Raw genomic sequence first — 22,696 nt, forward strand, 5'->3', positions numbered from 1 at the left:
CTCTACCTTGGCAGCTGGTGGGGAATTACGGGAAGTGTGGAAGGGATTTCAGGCAGTGTGAAGTCTCAGGGGTTTCCACGGGGACACCCAGCAAGGAGCCTGGGATGGTATTTTGACAGCTCTGGGATCCCCAGTTTCTCTGGTATTGGGGCAGGGTAAATAAAGTGCTGCCAGCTGGCTATGTGGGTGAGGAGCTAGGAGACGGCTTTATGGCAGAGATGTCTCAATATACATTAAGTGACACTTGCTAGAGAAGGGACACGGCTTCCAATACCAGTGGGTTGCGAGAGGTTGGGGACTGGGGTGTGTACCCGATGGTGTGGGCCCCTTTGAGGGTCTGGCGCACCAGTTGCACGTCCTGTTCCTCCGCTGTTAGAGAGCAGAGCTGGTTTTGATGCCATTAGGAGTCCGTCGAGAGGCGGCTGAGCTGAACTCACGTTGGGCCAATGGTGCCCGTGCCCAGGGCCCCCCGAGCAGGTGCTGAGAGCACCGAGTGCTGTGCTAGCTGGGGGAGCCTGCAGACCCGTCGCTAAGCCCCTGGCACAGCGGAGCGGTTTGCGGCGCGCTGGAGCAGCCCCTGGCACAGGGAGCGGAGCAGTTTGCAGGGTCGGCTGGAGGAGCCGCACAGCTGCTGTGGTGGAGCTGGTCGTGGTGGAGGCTGCAGCAGAGCTCCACGGCGAGGTGGAGCAGTTGGCCCTGGCCCGCGTAAGCTGCCCCTTAACACCCTGTGTGTGCCCCCCCCATTTCCACCCAGGCTGTGGGGGTAAAACTCTGCAGATAAACTTTTGAACTCTGGGGTGGCACTGACCAGAGACTTTTGGGTTGTTGGACTTTGGGGTGATTGGGCTTAAGACCCCAAGGGGAAAAGGACAGTGCCAGACGTACTTGGAGGTGGGCTTTTGCTTATGCTTTGTGTTATAGCCCTGTTTGTGGTGTTTCTCCAGTGGGATGCCGCATTGATTCCTTCCTTTAGTAAAAGGATTTTGCTACACTCAGACTCCGTGCTTGCGAGAGGGGAAGTATTGCCTCCTAGAGGCACCCGGGGGGGGGTGATATGTGGGTGTCCCAGGTCACTGGGTGGGGGCTCGAGCCAGTTATGCATTGTGTTATGAAACGAACGCCCTGGATACTGAACCCGGCCCTTGTTGCTGCCAACTCAGAGGGGCAGAAGGGTTACAAGTTTTAGAGCCGTTTCCGATCCCAGAACCGAAAGGCCACAAGAGGAAGGGGGGGCGGGTGGAAGCTTTTGTTAGATTTGTGAAAACATTCATCACTTTACAACACTTGTTAACCCGCTTTGCGGCCAAGGCCCCGGGTTCCTTCACACACGGCTCCAGCGAGCGCCAGGCCCGGACGCATGCGAAAAGAAACTTTTGTTAGCCTCAGGGCTTGGTTACACTTAGTAACTGTCCACACCTGCAAGGCACATCCAGCCCTGCAACTCCCGGGCTGCAGCGCTGGCGGTACACCTGGCCTGCCTGGGGTGCAGCGATTCCAGCGCTGGGGATGCTGCGCTGGTCAGCAAGTGTGGCTACCAAAAGCGCTGTAATTGGCCTCCAGGGTATGAGGCGGTAACCCAGAATGCCTGCTCACAACAAACCGGAAGAACGGCTGAACTCCGAGCTCCCCCAAGCTGCTTATCTAAAAACCAAACCCAGCTCCTGTTTGCCGAGCGAGCGGAGGCAGGCGGGGAATTGCTTTGGAAGGTTCACAGCTGTTTGCTTGAAGAGAGAAACGCACGCTCACACGGCAGAGGGGCAGGGGGGAGTCCGTGTGGAGCAGCTGCTTATGTGGTCTGAGGGCTATTTAGGAGGCATAATTTGCAGTTAATGAATGAGAGAGGGGTGGGGGAAGGGCTCAAAACTTTTAAAATGATTGAAGGTAGGTGCTGTGTGTCTTCCAGTCCTTAGAACTTGCAAAGCAGGGAGCTGAGAACAGTGTCAGCTCCAAAAACCCACTCTCTGTCTCCCCCACGCGCCCCCTCACCCCCCTCTTTTGAAAAGCACGTTGCAGCCACTTGAATGCTGGGATAGCTGCCCACAGTGCACCACTCCCAACAGTGCTGCAAATGTGGCCACACTGCAGCGCTGGCCCTACACAGCTACACGAAGACAGCTGTAACTCCCAGCGCTGCACAGCTGCAAGTGTAGCCAAACCATCAGATTTTGTGGCTTCTTATTGTGATGAACTAGGAATGTTCTTAGTGGTTTCTCTGAATACTGCATTGGTGCCTCAGTTTCCCCTATGCAGTTCTTAAGTATCTAGGTGGTGGGATAAGGGGGTGTGATTGCTGCAGAGGAAGGGGCCAGTGCACCTAAAAGCCTGACCCTCTGTCTCCCAGCAACTGATGGCCTGGAACCCCCCCCGCAAAGGTGCCAGCTGAAGGTGTTGGAGACAAAGAGATCAGGTGACCTCCTGGCCCGGGAAAGGGGCTGAGCAGAGAGGAGGGGCTGGAGGGGGTTGTTAGTCTGGAGCTGGCTGAGGGCAGACCTGGGGGTCTGGCTCACTGCCCCCCAGAGTGGACCCGGCCGAGGGGTCCGGTTCGCTGTACCTACAAGCTCTGTGTTAGACCCTGTTCCTGTCATCGAATAAACCTCTGTGTTACTGGCTGGCTGAGAGTCACGTCTGACTGCAAAGTGGGGGTGCAGGACCCTGTGGCTTCCCCAGGACCCCGCTGGGGTGGACTCGCTGTGGGAAGCGCACGGAGGGGCAGAGGATGCTGAATGCTCCAAGGAGAGACCCAGGAGGTGAAGCCGTTCAGGGCATGAAGCTCACACAACTCTGCTCCAAGGAGAGACCCAGGAGGTGAAGCCGTGTGAGCTTCTTGCCCTGGAGCCAGTCTGCTCCGAGGGAGAGGAGGCTCCCCAGAGCCCTGCCTGGCTTTGTGGGGAGCAGTTCCAGAGCATCGCCCGGTGACTCCGTGATACTTACCACCTTCCCTGGGCCAGCGGCTGCCGGGCAGCGCCAGAGATGAGCTTCGAGCTCCATGGGGCTGTTCGGCGGGTGGGAGTAACACCCCTGGGTGCTGAGTGCGAGGTCATGCCGAGCCCCTCCTCAGGGTGGGCTGCGGATCGACCTGCCTCGGCGTCGCTCTTAGCCCAGCGCGTAAACATCAGCAGGCAGACAGGGCATATGGGGAGCAGGGGGGAGAGAGATGGAGTGGTGGGGGGCTGGGAGCCAGGACTCCTGGGTTCTCTCCCCAGCTCTGGGAGGGGAGTGGGGGCTGGTAGGTCAGAGCAGGGGGGCTGGGAGCCAGGACTCCTGGGTTCTATTCCCGCCGTCCCCCTAATGTCCTTTTGAAGGGCGGAGAAAGTAACACCCCAAATGTGTGACATTTGCATTTCACGCTGGGGGGAATGGAACATGGGACCTTTCCCCTCGGGGGGGGCAGCTCTTCTCCAGCACCATCCCTGGACTTTCCCCTGGGCCATTCCCTCATGCCCCGGTTGTGTGCCAAGGGCTGGGTTGGGGTGTGTGTTCCCACTGGGTGGGGTTTGTGTTCCCAGAGGGTGTTTCCCGTGTGCTGGCACCTGCTGGGTCTCGGCCTGTCCCTGGGTCTCATAAACTCCCTGCCCTCCCAGCACCCCACCCCCGCATCTCAAGCGGGTTCTGTGCTGCAGGGAGTGGGGGGGGAGTTGGCAGGGGGTTTGTCAGGGGGCTGAGGAACAAATCATCCTCCCTCTGGAATGAGATTAGCCACATCTGGAATTAATCTGGAATGACTCCAGGGAGAGCCCTTTGTTCTGACTAAACATAATCCACTTTGGAATCGGGTTCAGCTGAACCAGGGGAGGTGTGTCCACATGGGCACAGCCAGGGGAGCAAATGCCAGTTCATTTCAGCTGTGAATTCACAGTAGAGTCAGTAAACCCCTCGAGGGGTGCTCTCTTTCTAATTCAGTTTCACTTCACTTCCCAAGGCCTTGTCTACATGGGGACAGAAATTAATCTGACCCAGCCAAAATGGTGACTTTCAAGTGGATTCATTAAGCTCTGTTAAGCCCTGTGTGGATGGTTTTGTTCCAAATTCACATGGCTTCGCCTGCCATAGCTCCTGGACTGTTCTCCCAGCACTGGTGGGGAGGGCGATCGGTTCCCCGCTCGGCCGCCCAGATTCACACCTGCTCCAGCATCCCTGCCCAGAGTTTGACACAGGAGTCCAGACTGACTCCATGGCTGTTGTTTATTAAGCTGGTCACAGGGAGGAGGAGAACTGGGGCTAGGGGAAACTGAGGCAAGGCCCCCAGAACTTGATGGGACACCTTGATGGGGGTCTCCTCCATTCGCAGGACTCGGCACAGCGTTGAGACCTTCTGGGGTTTCAATCCCTTCCCTCCGAAAGACGTTCTTCAAACAATCAGAGAATCTCAGCGTTGGAAGGGTCCTCAGGAGGTACCTAGTCCAACCCCCTGCTCAAAGCAGGACCAACCCCAACCAAATCATCCCAGCCAGGGCTTTGTCAAGCCTGACCTTAAAAACCTCTAAGGAAGGAGATTCCACCACCTCCCTAGGTAACCCATTCCAGTGCTTCACCACCCTCCTAGTGAAATAGTGTTTCCTAATATCCAACCTAAACCTCCCCCCTGCAACTTGAGACCATTGCTCCTTGTTCTGTCATCTGCCACCACCGAGAACAGCCGAGCTCCATCCTCTCTGGAACCCCCTTTCAGGTAGTTGAAAGCAGCTATCAAATCCCCCCTCATTCTTCTCTTCTGCAGACTAAACAATCCCAGTTCCCTCAGCCTCTGCTCATAAGTCACGTGCTCCAGCCCCCTAATCATTTTTGTTGCTCTCCGCTGGACTCGTTCCAATTTTTCCACATCCTCCTTGTGTGGGGCCCAAAACTGGTCACAATACTCCAGACAAGGCCTCACAATGTTGAATAGAGGGGAATGATCACATCCCTCGATCTGCTGGCAATGCCCCTACTTATACAGCCCAAAATGCCGTTAGCCTTCTTGGCAACAAGGGCCCATAGACGTTGAGTTGATGGTAGCTGATGTCAAGACAAGGGTCCGAGCCCATATCCGGGGGGGTGCAGGGAGCAGGGCGGGGGGTCAGCAGGGGGTGCTCTCCCCTGCCAGTCAGGGCTGGCCCCAAGGCCCCAAGGTGCTGCTGGGGGGGGCTGTTCTACAGGGGGGGAGTAGGGGGTGCTCTCGGCTCTGGCACCCCAGCTTTTTGTATTGGGGTGTCCCCAGTGTAGATCCATTTGCTCCCGCTTGGCAGATGGCCCCTGAGCAGCTCACGGGGCCAGTGGGACAGAGGGTGGGGAGGGGCCCAGGATGTTGCAATGGGTTTACGATGTTTGCACAGCCAGCGCCTGCCTGCGTCAGACCTCTCCCCACGGCCGCTATAAGAGTGGGGGTCACCCCGGGTAGCTCCCAGCGCCCCAGTGCCGACGGACACGGAGAGTCGCGGCGTGAGTGACGGGACGTGGGGCCTGTCTCCCGCCGGGGGCATCAGCTCCCCTCTGGCCCCATGGTGGGACAGGCTGGCTCCGGGGGGGGGGAGAAGCCCCACATCCCCAAATGAATGAAAACCTACCCAGAATAACCTCCTTGCCCCATTGTCTTCCCAGAATGCTTCGCTTCATCCTCCTCCTCGCCCTTTGCCTGGGGGTCGCTGGCAATGTCAGTAAGTTTGGGGGGATCAGGGCAGAGTGGGGGGCTGGGCAGGGGGCGCTGGGCCACAGATAGCGGCAGGGCTGGAACCCCCTTTAACCCTTTCCTCTCTGGATCCTTTTCGGCCCAGTCCAACTCAGCCGCTCGTCCTTTTCTGGGGAGTACGGAGGGGGCGGAGGAAAGAGATTTTCTCACTCTTTGAACCAGCTGGATGGGCCCATCACTGCCTTTCGGATCCGCGTGAACTGGCTGTTCATCGTAGGGTGAGTGAGAGCCCCAGGTGGGGCTGCAGGTCGGGAGTGAGGGGCACCGGCAGAGCTGGGGGGCAGGGCTGGGCTGGCAGGGGTTGCAGGTCAGGAGTGAGGGGCACCGGCAGAGCTGGGGGGGCAGGGCTGGGCTGGCAGGGGCTGCAGGTCGGGAGTGAGGGGCACTGGCAGAGCTGGGGGGGCAGGGCTGGGCTGGCAGGAGCTGCGGGTCGGGAGTGAGGGGCACCGGCAGAGCTGGGGGGGCAGGGCCGGGCTGGCAGGGGCTGCAGGTCGGGAGTGAGGGGCACTGGCAGAGTTGGAGGGGACAGGGCTGGGCTAGCAGGGGCTGTGGGTCGGGAGTGAGGGGCACTGGCAGAGCTGGTGGGAGCCCAGGGCTGGGCTGGCAGGGGCTGTGGGTCGGGAGTGAGGGGCACCGGCAGAGCTGGGGGGGCAGGGCTGGGCTAGCAGGGGCTGTGGGTCGGGAGTGAGGGGCACCGGCAGAGCTGGGGGGGGGCAGGGCTAGGCTGGCAGGGGCTGCGGGTCGGGAGTGAGGGGCACCGGCAGAGCTGGGGGGGGGGCAGGGCTAGGCTGGCAGGGGCTGCGGGTCGGGAGTGAGGGGCACCGGCAGAGCTGAGGGGCTGCGGGTCGGGAGTGAGGGGCCCCGGCAGAGCTAGGGGGGCAGGGCTGGGCTGGCAGGGGCTGCGGGTCAGGAGTGAGGGGCCCCGGCAGAGCTGGGGGGCTGTGGGGCGGGAGTGAGGGGCCCCGGCAGAGTTGGGGGGCTGCGGGTCGGGAGTGAGGGTCCCCGGCAGAGCTGAGGGGCTGCGGGTCGGGAGTGAGGGGCGCCAGCAGAGCTGGGGGTGCAGGGCTGGGCTGGCAGGGGCTGCAGGTCAGGAGTGAGGGGCCCCGGCAGAGCTAGGGGGGCAGGGCTGGGCTGGCAGGGGCTGCGGGTCAGGAGTGAGGGGCCCCGGCAGAGCTAGGGGGGCAGGGCTGGGCTGGCAGGGGCTGCGGGTCAGGAGTGAGGGGCCCCCCGCAGAGCTAGGGGGGCAGGGCTGGGCTGGCAGGGGCTGCGGGTCAGGAGTGAGGGGCCCCGGCAGAGCTAGGGGGGCAGGGCTGGGCTGGCAGGGGCTGCGGGTCAGGAGTGAGGGGCCCCGGCAGAGCTGGGGGGCTGCGGGGCGGGAGTGAGGGGCCCCGGCAGAGCTGGGGGGCTGCGGGGCGGGACTGAGGTGTGTCTCCCCCAGGCTGCAGGTGCGGTACGGGTCAAAGTGGAGCGACTACGTCGGTGGCTCCTTGGGGGACCTGGAGGAGATTGTCCTGCACCCCGGCGAGTCCATCGTGCAGGTGTCGGGGAAGTACAAGCTCTACCTGCGCCGGCTGGTCTTCACCACGGACAAGGGCCGCAGCTTCTCCTTCGGCAAGGACACGGGCACCAGCTTCAACGCGGCCCCCCTGCACCCCCGCACCGTCCTGCGCTATCTGAGCGGCCGCGCCGGGGGCCTTGTCGACGCCCTCGGCTTCCACTGGGACACCTACCCCGTGCACTGCCTGCGCTGCAGCCTGGCGGGGCCTGGCCTGGGCTCATAGGAGGGGCCGGCCTGGGAGGGCCTGGGGGGCAGATGTTCTGGCAGGTGTTGGGGGCAGTGTGGGGGTGATCAGGGGGGTTGGCTTGCAGTGGGCAGCCGGGGGGGCAGAGGATCCCCAGGGGGGCAGAAGACAGACCCATCCCTCGAGCTTGATTCATTGTGGCCGGTACCCCCCCACCCCGGCTGCCAGGCGGATTTTCTCTCCGTCTGTCTGTCTGTCCTCCCTCTTCCCAGCCTCCTCCCTTCGGCTTCGCGCCCCTTCGCTCCCTCTGCCATTGCCGCCCCCCGCTCACCCAGCCCCCCCCGTGCTGGGACCCCCCCAGGGTTAGCCCCCCGCCCATGTCCACACGTGTCACAGGACCATAAACCCACAGCCATTTGGCACCAGCACAAACTGTCTCTTTCTTGTGTCTTCGGCGCATTAGCCCTTGGGGTCCCTGCGGGATGGGGCCCCCCCCGGGTCGCCCCCACCCTGCCACCCAAACCCACCCTGCACCAGGGCGCTGAACTGAACTGGCCACTAGGTGGCAGCAGGAGGCAACACAAGAAACCACCGGCCCCAGAAAACTGGGAACAGGACACGGGGCCTTTCCCCTGTAGGGGGCGCTGGCTCCGATCTGGGCCTGGGTGGGACTGGCTGGATCGGGGCCTTTCCCCTGTAGGGGGCGCTGGCTCCAACCTGGGCCTGGGTGGGACTGGCTGGATCGGGGCCTTTCCCCTGTAGGGGGCGCTGGCTCCAATCTGGGCTTGGGCAGGACCGGCTGGATCGGGGGTGGGGGTGGGATCGGGGCCTTTCCCCTGTAGGGGGCGCTGGCCCCGAGCCCTGGGCAGGACCGGCTGGATCGGGGGTGGGGGTGGGATCGGGGCCTCTCCCCTGTAGGGGGCGCTGGCCCCGAGCCCTGGACAGGACTGGCTGGATCGGGGGTGGGGGTGGGATCGGGGCCTTTCCCCTGTAGGGGGCGCTGGCCCCGAGCCCTGGGCAGGACCGGCTGGATCGGGGGTGGGGGTGGGATCGGGGCCTCTCCCCTGTAGGGGGCGCTGGCCCCCAGCTGGCCCTGGACAGGACTGGCTGGATCGGGGGTGGGGGTGGGATCGGGGCCTCTCCCCTGTAGGGGGCGCTGGCCCCCAGCTGGCCCTGGACAGGACTGGCTGGATCGGGGGTGGGGGTGGGATCGGGGCCTCTCCCCTGTAGGGGGCGCTGGCCCCCAGCTGGCCCTGGACAGGACTGGCTGGATCGGGGGTGGGGGTGGGATTGGGGCCTCTCCCCTGTAGGGGGCGCTGGCTCCGATCTGGCCTGTTTTAGCTGTGGCCTGGCCCGGCCCGTTAATTGCCCCCAGGGGAGGCCCCGGCTTTGGAGGGGGGCGAGGGTGGTGACCGAATCCCGTGCTCGGTAGAAGGAAATGGGGCAGGCGGAGCCGGCTGGGAAGCCCCAGCGTCTGAGGCAGCTCCGAGAAGTGGGAGACGCCGCAGGGCATCACTGGCCGGGAACTGGAGCCCGGGGCTGTCACGGGCTCCCCGGTCGCGCTCACTCGTGGCCCCGTGCGGTCCGTGGGGGGGGCCCTTCCAGTGCGACAACCCTTCTCGGGGGGCCACTCTCCCTCGGGGTCAGGCCCCTCCACCTCCTGGAGCTGCATCTCTCTGAGCCTTGGCACGTCTGTCTCTGCCGTGGGTCCCCCCTGGGAGTCCCCTCGCTCTGGGCCCCCGGGGCCTCCACCCCCCGGAAGGGGTAGATGCCCCCCCCGCCCTGTCCCCTAGCCCGGAGTGACTGTCCAGGGCTTCCCAGAGGATTCAGGGGGCCTGGGGCAAAGCAATTTCGGGGGCCCCTTTCATAAAAAAAGCTGCAGTACTATAGAATACTATACTGCTGTGGGGGCCCCTGTGGGGCCCGGGGCAAATTGCCCCACTTCCCTCCCCCCCGGCAGTCCTGTGACTCCCAGCCAGCGTAACACAGGGGTTTACTGAGCCTTGAACCCAGCACAGGAAACTCTGGGCTCAGGCCTGGCCTCCCTCAGCCCAGCACATCCCAGTCCCCCTGCAGCCAGGGGGGCTCTGCCTGATCCCCCTCTCCAGCCCAGAGCCCCCCTGCTTCCCAGCTGGGCCTCCGATATCCCCGGCCCCAAGCCCCCTCTGCCCATTGGCTTCTCTCCAGGGAAACAGGGTCGTAAACAGGCAGCCCTGGGTCTCCTCTCCTCTCAGCCCCACTCTGGCTGGAACCGGCTGGTCAGGTCACCGGGGTCCTCTCCCCGCAGCCCATTGTCCTCCCACTGCCCAGAAGCAGCTGGCTGCCAAGCTGGGGTGGCCTCTTAGTCTCCAGGCTCACCAGTTGTTGGGGTTCCCCATCTCCAGGCCATTGTCCAGGGGTCCCAGGTGCCAGACCAGGTCATACCTGGTCCTCTGCAACCACCAACCCTCTCCCACCACCTTGTGAAACATGCAGCACACAGGGAAACTGAGGCACACACACCCTATTCATGTCAAACTCCACCAAAATCCCCATCTTCGTCCCATCAGCCAGCTGCCCTCAGCAGGAATCGTGTCTAACAGGGCAGAAAGCTGCGAGCTAGGAAACCCCCTTAACCGCTCCCCGAAAAGCCCCACAAGGTTTGGACGTCTGGTGCGTTGCCAGACAAAGATAAAAACCACCGTGGGGAAGAAACACGAACTGGAGACTCGCTGCAGCCTCGAAAAATCAGCGTAAGAAATGCACAATATTGCAAACTACGCCCGTGGCTGGTAAATGGTTACGACAACACGCCACAAAATTGGCGGGGCAAGTAACCGAAACAAAACGAGTTCAAAGAAGCAGGAGAAACCCTGGAGGCCTGGGACGGGCTCCCGCTCTGCTAGCCGGGGGGCAAACAGTCCGGAGAGCGAGGCCGGGAACAGAAGAAACCACTTACAAAAGCTGTGAAAATCAGCAAAGCCCAAGCTGTGCGTCCCTGCAGGGCCGGTCTTAGGAAGTGCGGGGCCCAATTCGAACAGTTTCGGCGGGGCCCTGGCAGGGATGACTAAAAATAAAAAAACATGTAAAAAAAAAGCCTTTCATTTCTTCCATGTATTATTTACTTTCCATAACTATATAAATAATACAATTCCATATTATGTACATTGCATCATACATGCTGTTGATTGGTTATTAATGACCGCCTTTTCACATGTGTGGGTCCCTGCCACTCCCTGGGGGTGTGCACATGTCTGGGTCCCAGCTGCTTCTTGCCCCACTCATTGAAGCAGGTGTGCAGGGTACTGCCCTGGGAACTGCAGTGCACCAGTGGACATGGGGCTGGCTGGAGATGGAGGGGAGGGGGGCTGGAGGTAGAGTCTGGCTGCAGGCAGGGCAAGGGGTGTGGGGCTGGCAGGAGACAGGGGGGTGTGGGGCTGGCAGGAGACAGGGGTGTGTGGGACTGGCTGGCTTCAGGCAGGGGGGTGCAGCAGAGGTCAGCTGGAGACAGGGCAGAGGGTGCAGGGCTGGGTGTGGGCAGGGCGGGCAGGGCAGAGAGTGCAGGGCTGGTGTGGACAGGAGTGTATGGGGGGCTGGCTGGCTTTGGGCAGGGCCACAGGTTGGCTGGAGACAGGGCAGGGGGTTTGGTAGGGGCTGGCTGTGGGCACAGGGTGCACAGCTGGCTGCCGGCAGGGGGGGCGGGACTGGTGCGGACAGGGCAGGGGGGTGCAGCAAAGGCAGCTGGAGCCCCGGCCCTTTAAATAGCCCCCAAGGCTCCCGCTATCCCAGGGCTCTGGGGGCTATTTAAAGAGCCCGGGGCTCCCCTGCTTCTACCCCGCCCCGGACCTTTTAAATAGCTGCGGGAGCCCTGGGGAATGCATGGGGGTGGCAGGGCTCCGGCGGCTATTTAAAGGACCGGGGTGCAGAGGCAGCTGGAGCCCTGGCCCTTTAAATAGCCCCCGGAGCCACCCACTATCCCAGGGCTCTGGGGCTATTTAAAGGGCCCAGAGCTCCAGCCGGGAGAGCGGGGCTGCAGGGTAGGGCTTGCGCTCTGGCCGGGGCTCCAGCCGGGAGAGCGGGGCTGCAGGGTAGGGCTTTGCTCTGGCCGGGGCTCCAGCCGGGAGAATGGGGCTGCAGGGTAGGGCTTCGCTCTGGCCAGGGCTCCAGCCGGGAGAGTGGGGCTGTGGGGCAGCCACGCTCCCGCCGGCACTTTGGTCAGGGGAGCGGGGCCATGGAAGACCCCGGAGCAGACCTCAGCCGAGGTGAGTAAAAAAAAATTAAAAAGGCGCCTAAGGTGCGGGGCCCGATTCCTGGGATTCAGCTGAATCGGCCTAAAGCCGGCCCTGGTCCCCTGTTACAAACATTGGCGGCGAACAGGAGGCTTCAGGTTGCCCCCCTGTGCCTGAAGAGTCGGGAGAGAACTGGCAAAAGGCAACTGCAGCGAAAGTCAGAAATGAAACGGGGGCCACGGCCATGCAGCCACCACCGTCCGAGGAAAGCCACGCTCCGGTTAACCCGGGCCCAGACGGCGCTGGACCCAGGCGGTGCCAGACCCGGAGAAGTGGGCGCCCGAAGGGAGAAGTGGCCGACGACACAGTCCCCGGGTTGGTAAATCGGATGAAGGGGGAAATGGACAGTTCGCAGAGCACATCCGGAGACAGGAGCTGCAGCTCCATCGCAGGGGAGCGAAGAGGAAAGAATTTCAGAGCAAAAGCCCGAGATGGAACTGGTGCATGAACACCTGGAGTCCCCCCAAACGGTGAACGGCAGCAGAAAAGGGCCCTCCTGCCATCCGCTGGGGATGCGGACCAAAGCAACAGGCACAGCAGGGACAAAGTCAGGTTTCGTCAGGGCGAAGAGAGGTGGGGGAAGACAGAACAAATTAATGGGGCCCAGTGGTCCGGAAGGGGGCCTGGGGCCCGGCTTCCCCGGCTTCGTTGGCCCTGTTTAGCCAGTCCGCCCTTGCTGGGGGGCCTGAAAAGTTGTTTTCACCAGGGCCCGAACCCGCTCTCGGCGGCCCTGGGTTTTGCAAGACCAGGTAATGACCCCCCCTCTGCTCTCAGATAAAAACTGTAGGTTGAGGGTTCCCGCCTGCTTCGACCCCCAGAGCCGCCCTCGGAGCTGAAAATAAAACCTTCTTTCTCAACTGCTGCTACCTGTCGGCTACGTTTCCTTTGTGTCAAACTCACAGCTGCTGCCTGGACCTGACGATCCCTTGACAGGGCTCATCCCGCTTGGCTCAGGGAGCTTTTTACAGGAGCCTCCCAAAGATACAGTCCTGGAAAACTGAACAGAACCGCGAGCAAAGAGAAAACCAGGGCAAAACTTCACTTTAAATAACTCCAGTAAATTAACGACTTTAACCCTTCAGCAAAGCAACAGCTGCAATTACCCCTCACTTGAAGGTACGGTTGCCACGCAACGGAAATTCAAACTCTGCTTCTAGTCCTGACCACTGCTGAGTATTTGAAACGTGGGTTTTCCTTACTTCCATACGGCAGGTTTAGAATAAAGTTAATATAAAGTTGTGACAAAGTGGGAATGTTCCTAATCTTTTTTCTGAATACTGTGTGGGTGCCTCAGTTTCCCCTATGCCTTTCTTAAGTGTTGTGACAGACCCAGGACAGCTGGGACCAGCAGAGCAGTAGAAGGGAGAGATCCTGGCCACTGGCTGAGCAGTTTTCTGTTCCCTGAGTGACCAGAGCAGGGGCTGCTCCAGGCTAATGAGAACATCTGACTCCAATGAACCTGCTAAGAGTCAGGTGAGGCTGTTAAGCACCTGACTCTAATGAAGGCCCCTCTGATGCTATAAAGGGCTCACTCCAGGCAGGCCAAGGGAGCCAGAGAAGAGGAAGGGTGTGAGTAGGCACCCTGCTAGAGGACTGAGAAGTACAAGCATTATCACACACCAGGAGGAAGGTCCTGTGGTGATGACAGAGAAGGTGTTTGGAGGGGGCCATGGGGAAGTAGCCCAGGGAGTTGTAGCTGTCACACAACTGTACCAGGAGGCACCATAGACAGCTGCAGTCCACAGGGCCCTGGGCTGGAACCCGGGTTGCCCCCGAACCTCCCAACTCCTGATCAGACACAGGAGGGATTGACCTGGATTGTGGCTTCTACCAGAGGGGAAGGTCTCTGAGCTGTTTCCCGACCCACAGGGTGAATCTCTGAGGCGAACAAGTCCGCCAATAAACGCAGGACCCACCAAGGCAGAGGAGAACTTTGTCACCGTGTCTAGGTGGGGGGATCAGGGGCTGTGGTTGGTGCAGAGCCCGAGAGGGCAGGGGTGATGGTGTCTGCACAGAGAATGACCGATGTCTCCTGGGCCCCTCCCCGCAAGGTGCCAGAGGAAGGGGTTGGAGAACAAAGATCAGGTGCCTCCTGGCCAGGAAAGAGACAAAGGCAGAGGAGGGGCTGGGGGGGTCAGTTTGGAGCTGGCTGGGGAAATGGAGGGAGCCCCAAGGCTGGGGTCTAAGCTCCCCGTTGGTACTTAAAGTGCCGCACGGGATCTTTTCAGGGGGAATAAGGCAAAACGCCACATTTATTAGTAATACGAGTATCAGTTAGCACTGGATCATGTGCATCTGCTCACTCACACTCACGCACACACACAATTAGTTGCTCCCCCTGACTGCACTGGCCAGGTGAGTTAGCTGGGGGAAGGGTGGAGCCGGGCCTCTGCCGATCCGGATCGATGCTCCACGTTGACAAGACGAGACGGGGCCCGTCTGCAAGACACCTCACTTATAGCCGCGTCCCCCTCCTGCAAATCTGCACCAGCTTCAAAATCTGTGTCTGGGTCCGTTGGGCCTTTGTGCTGCTCCCTTCTGGGGGTGTCCGGCTGCCGCAGAGGGTGTTCCCAAAGGAAGGGGCTGGCTTCTAACCCCCGAGGCCGTCAGTGTCTCTGCTCTTCTTTAACGAGCCCACCTGACAGGTTTTACTGTCCTTGGGGCTGGCTCCCAGCCCCTCACCAAGGGGTGCAGCTGGCTGCAGGTGCTGCCTTCCCACCTTGCTCAGTCAACAGGGCAATTAAGGGGGGGGGGGGCAGATCTTATTCTACTCTGAGCAAAAAGACATTTTTCTTCTACTGTAACTATCCTCTGCGGCTGTAACTTTATCCCAGGCTTAACACAATGTTTTCTGTCAGTTTTTCTACACAGGGCTCTGATACAAAGTTGTATGAAAATAGCTTAATAGAGAGTTGTGATGAAGTGGGGGGGTTCCGTGGGTTTTCTGTGTTTCCCAGTGGTTTGCATGCGGGGGGGGGGGGAGCTCAGGGCCCCGGGTGTTACTGGTTTAACGAGGGGAGGGGAGAGGGAGTTGGTGGGTACAGAGGACCGGAGAGGGAACTTAGGACCCCAGCCTGGAGGATGGAGACCCCAGCGACTGGAGACCCGGAGACCCAGCTCAGGAGCTGCAGCTGGTTCTGGCCAGTGGGGGACAATGGGCTGCGGGGACAGGACCCCGGTGACCTGACCAGCCGGTTCCGGCCAGAGTGGGGCTGAGAGGGGAGGAGACCCAGGCCATCCTGCGTACGACCCTGTTTCCCTGGAGAGAAGCCAATGGACAGAGGGGGCTTGGGGCCGGGGGTATCGGAGGCCCAGCTGGGAAGCAGGGGGCTCAGGGCTGGAGAGGGGGAGCAGGCAGAGCCCCCCTGGCTGCAGGGGGACTGGGATGTGTTGGGCTGATGGAGGCCAGGCCTGAGGCCAGAGTGTTTCCTGTGCTGGGTTCAATGCTCAGTAAACCTCCTGTGTTACGCTGGCTGGGAGTCGCTCCGGGCTAGAGAACAGGGCAGGGGGAGGGGGCATTGTCCCCTTCGGCCCAGAGCGAGGGGACTCCCTGGGGGGGCCCCACGGCAGAGACGGACGTGCTGAGGCTCAGAGAGGTGCAGTTCCAGGAGGTGGAGGGGCCTGACCCCGAGGGAGAGTGGCCCCCCGAGAAGGGCTGTCGCACTGGAAGGGCCCCCCCCAAAGGACTGCACGGGGCCACGAGTGGGCACGACCTGGGAGTCCGTGACAAGGGTTATGCAAAATAGCTTAATACAGGGATTTATCTACACCTGCCCCCCAGAGGGACCTGGCTGGGGGGCCTGGTTGTACCTACAAGCTCTGGTCTGGACTCTGTTCCTGTCGGCCAATAACCCGCCTGTGTCACTGGCCGGCTGAGAGTCCCGGGGAATCGCAGGAGGGGGGGTGCAGGGCCCTGACACCCCCCACGCCGTGACACAAGTATAGAAAACGCTCCTGTGCACACCCCGAGCGCTGCGGGACACACGGGATAGTGCCTGTCCCGGAGTCAGACACTCGGCCACCGGGAGAGCCCCGGAGGGCGTGTTCCTCTCTGTGGCACCCCAGGAAAAGGGGCAGGCGATGCCCCCGGCTGGGAACAGGCTCCATGGCTGTGCTGGGTGCGAGGTGGGGTCACAGCTACACACAGACTCAACCTACATTCCCATATACCCGCCCCACACCACTCCCCCATTTCCCAGACATGCTGATTCTTCGGGAGGCCCCCAAAGCGACCGGCCCCAAGCACCATCCTGGGCCCACCGTGAGGGGCTGGCACAGTTGGCCAATGCAGTCTGTCCGGCAGTCAAAGACGGAGATCGAGGGACAGATGGGGCAGGAATGGAGGGGAGTAATGGCAGATGGCCAGATAACAGAGTTAGCTTGGGGTGCTGGAGGGGGTTTGGGGTGCTGGAGAGGGTTCAGAAGTGGGTTTGGGGTAAAGGAGGGGTTGGGTGCAGAGGGGGTTGGGGTGCTGGCTCTGGGACAGGATTCAGGCCTGGGGGTTGGGGTGCAGGAGGAGGTCTGGGGTGTGAAGGGGTTGGGGTGCTGGCTCTGGGACAGGATTCAGGCCTGGGGGTTGGGGTGCAGGAGGAGGTCTGGGGTGTGGAGGGGTTGGGGTGCTGGCTCTGGGAGGGGGCTGACAGCTGGGGCTCGGGTGCAGGAGGGGTTGGGGTGCAGGAGGGGGTTCAGGGTTCAGGAGTGGATTTGGAGAAAAGGAGGAGTTGGGGTGCAGGGGGAGTATTGGCTGCAGGGGTGTTGGGGTGCTGGCTCTGGGACAGGGCTCAGGGCTGGGGTAATGGGGTGCAGGGAGGGTGCTGGCTCTGGGAAGGGGCTGACAGCTAGGGGGTGGGTGCAGGAAGGGGTTCAGGGTGCAGGGGGTTGGGGTGCTGGCTCTGGGAAGGGGCTCACAGCTGGGGGTTCAGGATGCAGGAGGGGTTGGGATGCTGGCTCCAGAGGGGGGCTCAAGGCTGATGCAAAAGGTTCGGGGTGCAGGAGGCCAGCTGGGGAGCACCGGGCTAGCGGGACCTGTAACCATGGAGCCGGGGCATTAGCGCCACTTCTCGTCCGCAGTAACCTGGCCGGGCGCGTTCGCTGCTAAACCACGTCCCATGGGCTCATCGCGCAGGTGGGCCGGAGCTGGCTGGATGGGCAGCGTGTGCAGGGTTTGGGGGGAACATGGGGGGCACCAGTCCCTGGGGGGGGATGCTGAGTGCAGGATTTGTGGATACAGGGGAGCACAAGTCCCTGGGAGGGGTCACAGGGTGCAGGGTTTGGGGGTACAGAGGGGCACCAGTCCCTCAGGGCAGGTCACTGGGTGCAGGGTTTGAGGGTACAGGGGTGCACCTGTCCCTGGAGGGGGTCGCTGGGTGCAGGATTTGTGGATACAGGGGAGCACAAGTCCCTGGGGGGGTCACAGGGTGCAGGGTTTGGGGGTACAGAGGGACACCAGTCCCTCAGGGCAGGTCACTGGGTGCAGGGTTTGAGGGTACAGGGGTGCACCTGTCCCTGGAGGGGGTCGCTGGGTGCAGGATTTGTGGATACAGGGGAGCACAAGTCCCTGGGGGGGTCACAGGGTGCAGGGTTTGGGGGTACAGAGGGACACCAGTCCCTCAGGGCAGGTCACTGGGTGCAGGGTTTGAGGGTACAGGGGTGCACCTGTCCCTGGAGGGGGTCGCTGGGTGCAGGATTTGCTGTGTCACCAGGGAGCCCGTTAGCTGTGGTTGTGGCAACAGCTAACGGCCGCCCCTTCGAGTGGCGATTTCGCAGCCTCCCCCCGAGATAAGGCTGCATGAGGCGGGGGGGCTCTCCGCTGGACCTTTGGGTCGTGGGGCCGGAGGGGCCGTTACACCACAAGTCTCCGATATCAGTCAATCGGGTCTGGCGCAAGCGATGGGTATCAGTGACAGGCGGGGCCAGGGGGGCTGAACTGGGGATAACTGGGGGGTCAGCGCCCCATGGACACACGCGGCTCCCTTGCCAGGGCTCCTCGCCGATCTGTCTCGGTGCCAGCGGCTCTGTGACCTTCTGGGGCTCACCCCTCGCTGGGCTTCACCCCCGGCGCCTCACTCGGCTCGCGTGAGTCCCCCGGGCGGGGGGAGCCGCCGGCACCTCGTGGGGGTTCCCCCTCCCAGGGCCTGGCGCCTCCAGCGTCTCACTGGCCACGTCTCCGAGCGCAGGGCCTGGATCTGTCCCCGCAGCCCCTCTCTGCTGCCAGCTTCCCGGCCACGTCTCCGGGGGCACTTGGGGACCCTCCCGTCGGCACCCAAGGGCTGCACCGTCCCGGACCCGCCCGGCCTCTCCCTGAGCCGGATCCTGCCCCTCTCCCGGGGCTCCCCCTGCACCCAGAGCAGGGCCTGGATCTGTCCCCGCAGCCCCTCTCTGCTGCCAGCTTCCCGGCCACGTCTCCGGGGGCACTTGGGGACCCTCCCGTCGGCACCCGAGGGCTGCACCATCCCAGACCCGCCCGGCCTCTCCCTGAGCCGGATCCTGCCCCTCTCCTGGGGCTCCCCCTACACCCAGAGCAGGGCCTGGATCCGTCCCCGCAGCCCCTCTCTGCTGCCAGCTTCCCGGCCACGTCTCCGGGGGCACTTGGGGACCCTCCCGTCGGCACCCGAGGGCTGCACCATCCCAGACCCGCCCGGCCTCTCCCTGAGCCGGATCCTGCCCCTCTCCCGGGGCTCCCCCTACACCCAGAGCAGGGCCTGGATCCGTCCCTGCAGCCCCTCTCTGCTGCCAGCTTCCCGGCCACGTCTCCGGGGGCACTTGGGGACCCTCCCGTCGGCACCCGAGGGCTGCACCATCCCAGACCCGCCCGGCCTCTCCCTGAGCCGGATCCTGCCCCTCTCCCGGGGCTCCCCCTGCACCCAGAGCAGGGCCTGGATCCGTCCCTGCAGCCGCTTTCTGCCGCCGGCTGCCTGGCTCTAGCATCACCGCTCAGCACGGCTGGGACAGGGGAGCCGGGAGCTGGCGCTGGGCTGGGGAACGGGCCCCTCTCAGCCCCGGGCACCCGCCTGGGCAGGGGTGGGGCCAGCACCCACCCGGGGGAGAACCCGCCGGATCACCCAGGAGGGCAGCAGGCCCCGGGGAGGGGGTGAGGGACTGGCTGGGGGGGAGAGCCGGGTGCTCAGCCTGTCGCTGGCTCCACACAGGATGATGCTGCTGCAAATCCTCGGGGTGACCCTCCTGCTGCTGGGGGACTCGGCCGGGCAAAAGGAGCGTGAGTAGAACCAACCCCCAGCTGTGCTGGCACCCCTCACCCCCGACGTGCAGCCCCCGGCCCCCCCAGCTGTGCCGGCGCCCCTCACCCCTGACATGCAGCTCCCCAGCCCCTCCAGCTGTGCCGGCCCCCCTCACCCCTGACATGCAGCTCCCCAGCCCCTCCAGCTGTGCCGGCCCCCCTCAGCCCCGACGTGCAGCCCCCCGGCCCCCCCAGCTGTGCTGGCGTCCCTCACCCCCGACGTGCAGCCCCCCGGCCCTCCCAGCTGTGCCGGCGCCCCTCACCCCTGACATGCAGCCCCCCGGCCCCCCCAGCTGTGCTGGCCCCCCTCAGCCCCGACGTGCAGCCCTCCGGCCCCCCCAGCTGTGCTGGCGTCCCTCACCCCCGACATGCAGCCCCCAGGCCCGCCCAGCTGTGCCGGCGCCCCTCAACCCTGACATGCAGCTCCCCAGCCCCTCCAGCTGTGCCGGCCCCCCTCAGCCCCGACGTGCAGCCCCCCGGCCCCCCCAGCTGTGCTGGCGTCCCTCACCCCCGACGTGCAGCCCCCCAGCCCCCCCAGCTCTGACGGCCCCCCTCATCCCCGATGTGCAGCCCCCCGCCCCCCCCAGCTGTGCCGGACCCCCTCACCCCCGACATGCAGCCCCCCAGCCCCCCCAGCCCTGACGGCCCCCCTCACCCCCGACGTGCAGCCCCCCGGCCCCCCCAGCTGTGCCGGCGCCCCTCAACCCTGACATGCAGCTCCCCAGCCCCCCAGCTGTGTCGGCGCCCCTCACCCCTGACGTGCAGTCCCCCGGCCCCCCCAGCTGTGCCGGCCCCCCTCACCCCCGACATGCAGCCCCTCGGCCCCCCCAGCTCTGCCGGTGCCCCTCACTCCCGACCCGCAGCCCCTGCTAGCCCAGCCCTGCCCCCCCGGCTCTGCCGGTGCCCCTAACTCCCGACCCGCAGCCCCCCCCCTGCCAGCCCAGCTCTGCCCCCCCCAGCTCTGCCGGTGCCCCTCACTCCCGACCCTCAGCCCCTGCTAGCCCATCCCTGCCCCCCCAGCTCTGCCGGTGCCCCTCACTCCCGACCCTCAGCCCCTGCTAGCCCAGCCCTGCCCCCCCGGCTCTGCCGGTGCCCCTAACTCCCGACCCGCAGCCCCCCCCTGCCAGCCCAGCTCTGCCCCCCCAGCTCTGCCGGTGCCCCTCACTCCCGACCCTCAGCCCCTGCTAGCCCAGCCCTGCCCCCCCGGCTCTGCCGGTGCCCCTAACTCCCGACCCGCAGCCCCCCCCTGCCAGCCCAGCTCTGCCCCCCCCAGCTCTGCCGGTGCCCCTCACTCCCGACCCTCAGCCCCTGCTAGCCCATCCCTGCCCCCCAGCTCTGCCGGTGCCCCTCACTCCCGACCCGCAGCCCCTGCCAGCCCGGCCCTGCCCCCCCAGCCCTGCCGGTGCCCCTCACTCCCGACCCGCAGCCCCTCCCGATTCAGTGTATGACTCTGGCTCTGATCCAGTTTCACTCCCTCGTTCCAGGCCAGCGCCGACACTCGTATTCCGGGGAGTACGGCTCGGGCTCGGGGACCCCATTTTCCTACTCGGGGCCAGACCGATGGGGCCCCATCACGGCTCTCCGGATCTGGGAGCATTGCAATAACTTCATCAGTGGGTGCGTGGTGGGGGGTCATGGCTTTGGGTTTGGGGGACGGGGAGGGGAGAGAGGGATGGGGGAGGGTCGGTGGGTTTGAGGGGCGGGGAGGGGAGAGGGTGATTGGGGGAGGGTCGGTGGGTTTGGGGGGCGGGGAGGGGAGAGAGGGATGGGGGAGGGTCGGTGGGTTTGGGGGACGGGGAGGGGAGAGGGGGATTGGGGGAGGGTCGGTGGGTTTGGGGGGCGGGGAGGGGAGAGGGTGATTGGGGGGAGGGTTGGTGGGTTTGGGGGGCGGGGAGGGGAGAGGGGGATGGGGGAGGGTCGGTGGGTTTGGGGGGCGGGGAGGGGAGAGGGGGATGGGGGAGGGTCGGTGGGTTTGGGGGACGGGGAGGGGAGAGGGGGATTGGGGGAGGGTCGGTGGGTTTGGGGGGCGGGGAGGGGAGAGGGTGATTGGGGGGAGGGTCGGTGGGTTTGGGGGGCGGGGAGGGGAGAGGGGGATTGGGGGAGGGTCGGTGGGTTTGGGGGGCGGGGAGGGGAGAGGGTGATTGGGGGGAGGGTCGGTGGGTTTGGGGGGCGGGGAGGGGAGAGGGTGATTGGGGGGAGGGTTGGTGGGTTTGGGGGGCGGGGAGGGGAGAGGGGGATTGGGGGAGGATCGGTGGGTTTGGGGGGCGGGGAGGGGAGAGAGGGATGGGGGAGGGTCGGTGGGTTTGGGGGGCGGGGAGGGGAGACGGGGATTGGGGGGAGGGTCAGTGGGTTTGGGGGGCGGGGAGGGGAGATGGGGATTGGGGGGAGGGTCGGTGGGTTTGGGGGGCGGGGAGGGGAGAGGGGGATTGGGGGGAGGGTCGGTGGGTTTGGGGGGCGGGGAGGGGAGAGAGGGATGGGGGAGGGTCGGTGTGTTTGGGGGCGGGGAGGGGAGACGGGGATTGGGGGGAGGGTCAGTGGGTTTGGGGGGCAGGGAGGGGAGAGAGGGATGGGGGAGGGTCGGTGGGTTTGGGGGCGGGGAGGGGAGACGGGGATTGGGGGGAGGGTCAGTGGGTTTGGGGGGCGGGGAGGGGAGATGGGGATTGGGGGAGGGTCGGTGGGTTTGAGGGACGGGGAGGGGAGAGGGAGATTGGGGGAGGGTTGGTGGGTTTGGGGGGCTCTACCCAGATCTCAGGGGCTGCTCTCATGCTTCTGCTCCTCCCCAGCATCCAGCTGCAGTTCGGGCACCGGTGGGGCGAGCTCTTTGGGGCGAAGACGGGGCCGGCACTCGAGGTGACCCTGTTACCCCGTGAGCGGATCACGCAGATCTCGGGCAAACATTACACCTACATCTACCAGCTCATCATCTCCACCAACCACGGGCGAACCTTCTTCTTCGGCCAGCCCTACGGCTACAGCTTCAACGCCGTCCCGCTGAGCCGCTCCGAGTACCTGGCCTTCATCACGGGGCACTACAGCGGGTCGAGCCTCACGGGCATCGCCATGCACTGGGCCGACCCGCGGGCGCGGGAGTGAGAGCCAGCGCCAGGCGGAGCCCAGTGGCAGGGAGTTCCCCAGGCTAAAGGCAGCTTTTCTCTCTTCCCGTCTTCGCTTCCAGGCCAGAGACTGGGAAGCCAATTCCTTATTCGAAGCAGCAGTTGATTGCTTAGCAGTGAGGGGAGAGAAGGATGGGGGGAGGGTCGGTGGGTTTGGGGGGCAGCGCAGGGAGAGAGGGATTGGGGGAGGGTCAGTGGGTTTGGGGGCAATGAGGGGCAGGAAGGATTGGGGTGAGGGTCAGTGGGTTTGGGGAGCAGCGTGGAGAGAGAGGGTTACATGAGCTCATGAAATTAAGAAGCAGGAAAATCAAGTGGCAGGCTGTTCCGCAGACTAACCCCTACCTCTGTGTCTTTACCTGCTTGTACCCTCTGAGTCCGGCAGTGTGGTATCAATGCTTTGCCAGAATTAGTTGTTGATTAACTGCAGCCTTTTTGTGCTAACGAGGTGCTAATTAAAACCCTAATGCATGAAACTGCTCTCCAGTTTCTTGGCTTCTCAGGGGTGTGTGGTTGGGGGTTGTTGATTCTGTCAGGTGGAGGAGGTGGGTGGTTAAAAATCCTGAAACGGGGCGACAAACTTCTGAGCTGCTGGGGAATGATCCCGAGAGTTGGGGCGAATCCTGGGGGGGCTGAAGCGACGCTTCTTTGGGGGGATCCTTGAGGCCCCTTCA

General features: G+C 63.8%; 2 protein-coding genes across 2 annotated transcripts; both read left to right on the top strand.

Annotated features, from left to right (window-relative positions):
* The first annotated feature begins 5,578 nt into the window (after positions 1 to 5,578).
* Positions 5,579 to 7,446, top strand: ZG16 (zymogen granule protein 16). Its single transcript, XM_030547786.1, has 3 exons — positions 5,579 to 5,633; positions 5,751 to 5,883; positions 7,104 to 7,446. Exons 1-3 carry the CDS (start codon positions 5,579 to 5,581, stop codon positions 7,444 to 7,446), a joined length of 531 nt encoding a protein of 176 aa, XP_030403646.1.
* Positions 7,447 to 17,624: 10,178 nt separating this feature from the next.
* Positions 17,625 to 22,489, top strand: LOC115643816 (zymogen granule membrane protein 16-like). The gene is made up of 4 exons (XM_030547838.1): positions 17,625 to 17,750; positions 18,824 to 18,891; positions 20,397 to 20,529; positions 21,696 to 22,489. Exons 2-4 carry the CDS (start codon positions 18,825 to 18,827, stop codon positions 22,003 to 22,005), a joined length of 510 nt encoding a protein of 169 aa, XP_030403698.1. The 5' UTR covers positions 17,625 to 17,750; position 18,824; the 3' UTR covers positions 22,006 to 22,489.
* The last annotated feature ends 207 nt before the right edge of the window (positions 22,490 to 22,696 follow it).

Source organism: Gopherus evgoodei, unplaced genomic scaffold (genome assembly GCF_007399415.2).
Source record: "Gopherus evgoodei ecotype Sinaloan lineage unplaced genomic scaffold, rGopEvg1_v1.p scaffold_71_arrow_ctg1, whole genome shotgun sequence".
Taxonomy (NCBI): domain Eukaryota; kingdom Metazoa; phylum Chordata; order Testudines; family Testudinidae; genus Gopherus; species Gopherus evgoodei.

Coding starts and splice junctions, on each gene's coding strand:
- LOC115643816 (XM_030547838.1), top strand. CDS start 18,825: ATGATGCTGCTGCAAATCCTCGGGGTGACCCTCCTGCTGCTGGGGGAC. Junction 18,892..20,396: donor CTCGGCCGGGCAAAAGGAGC/GTGAGTAGAACC, acceptor CCCTCGTTCCAG/GCCAGCGCCGACACTCGTAT. Junction 20,530..21,695: donor TGCAATAACTTCATCAGTGG/GTGCGTGGTGGG, acceptor GCTCCTCCCCAG/CATCCAGCTGCAGTTCGGGC.
- ZG16 (XM_030547786.1), top strand. CDS start 5,579: ATGCTTCGCTTCATCCTCCTCCTCGCCCTTTGCCTGGGGGTCGCTGGC. Junction 5,634..5,750: donor GGGGGTCGCTGGCAATGTCA/GTAAGTTTGGGG, acceptor TTTTCGGCCCAG/TCCAACTCAGCCGCTCGTCC. Junction 5,884..7,103: donor AACTGGCTGTTCATCGTAGG/GTGAGTGAGAGC, acceptor TGTCTCCCCCAG/GCTGCAGGTGCGGTACGGGT.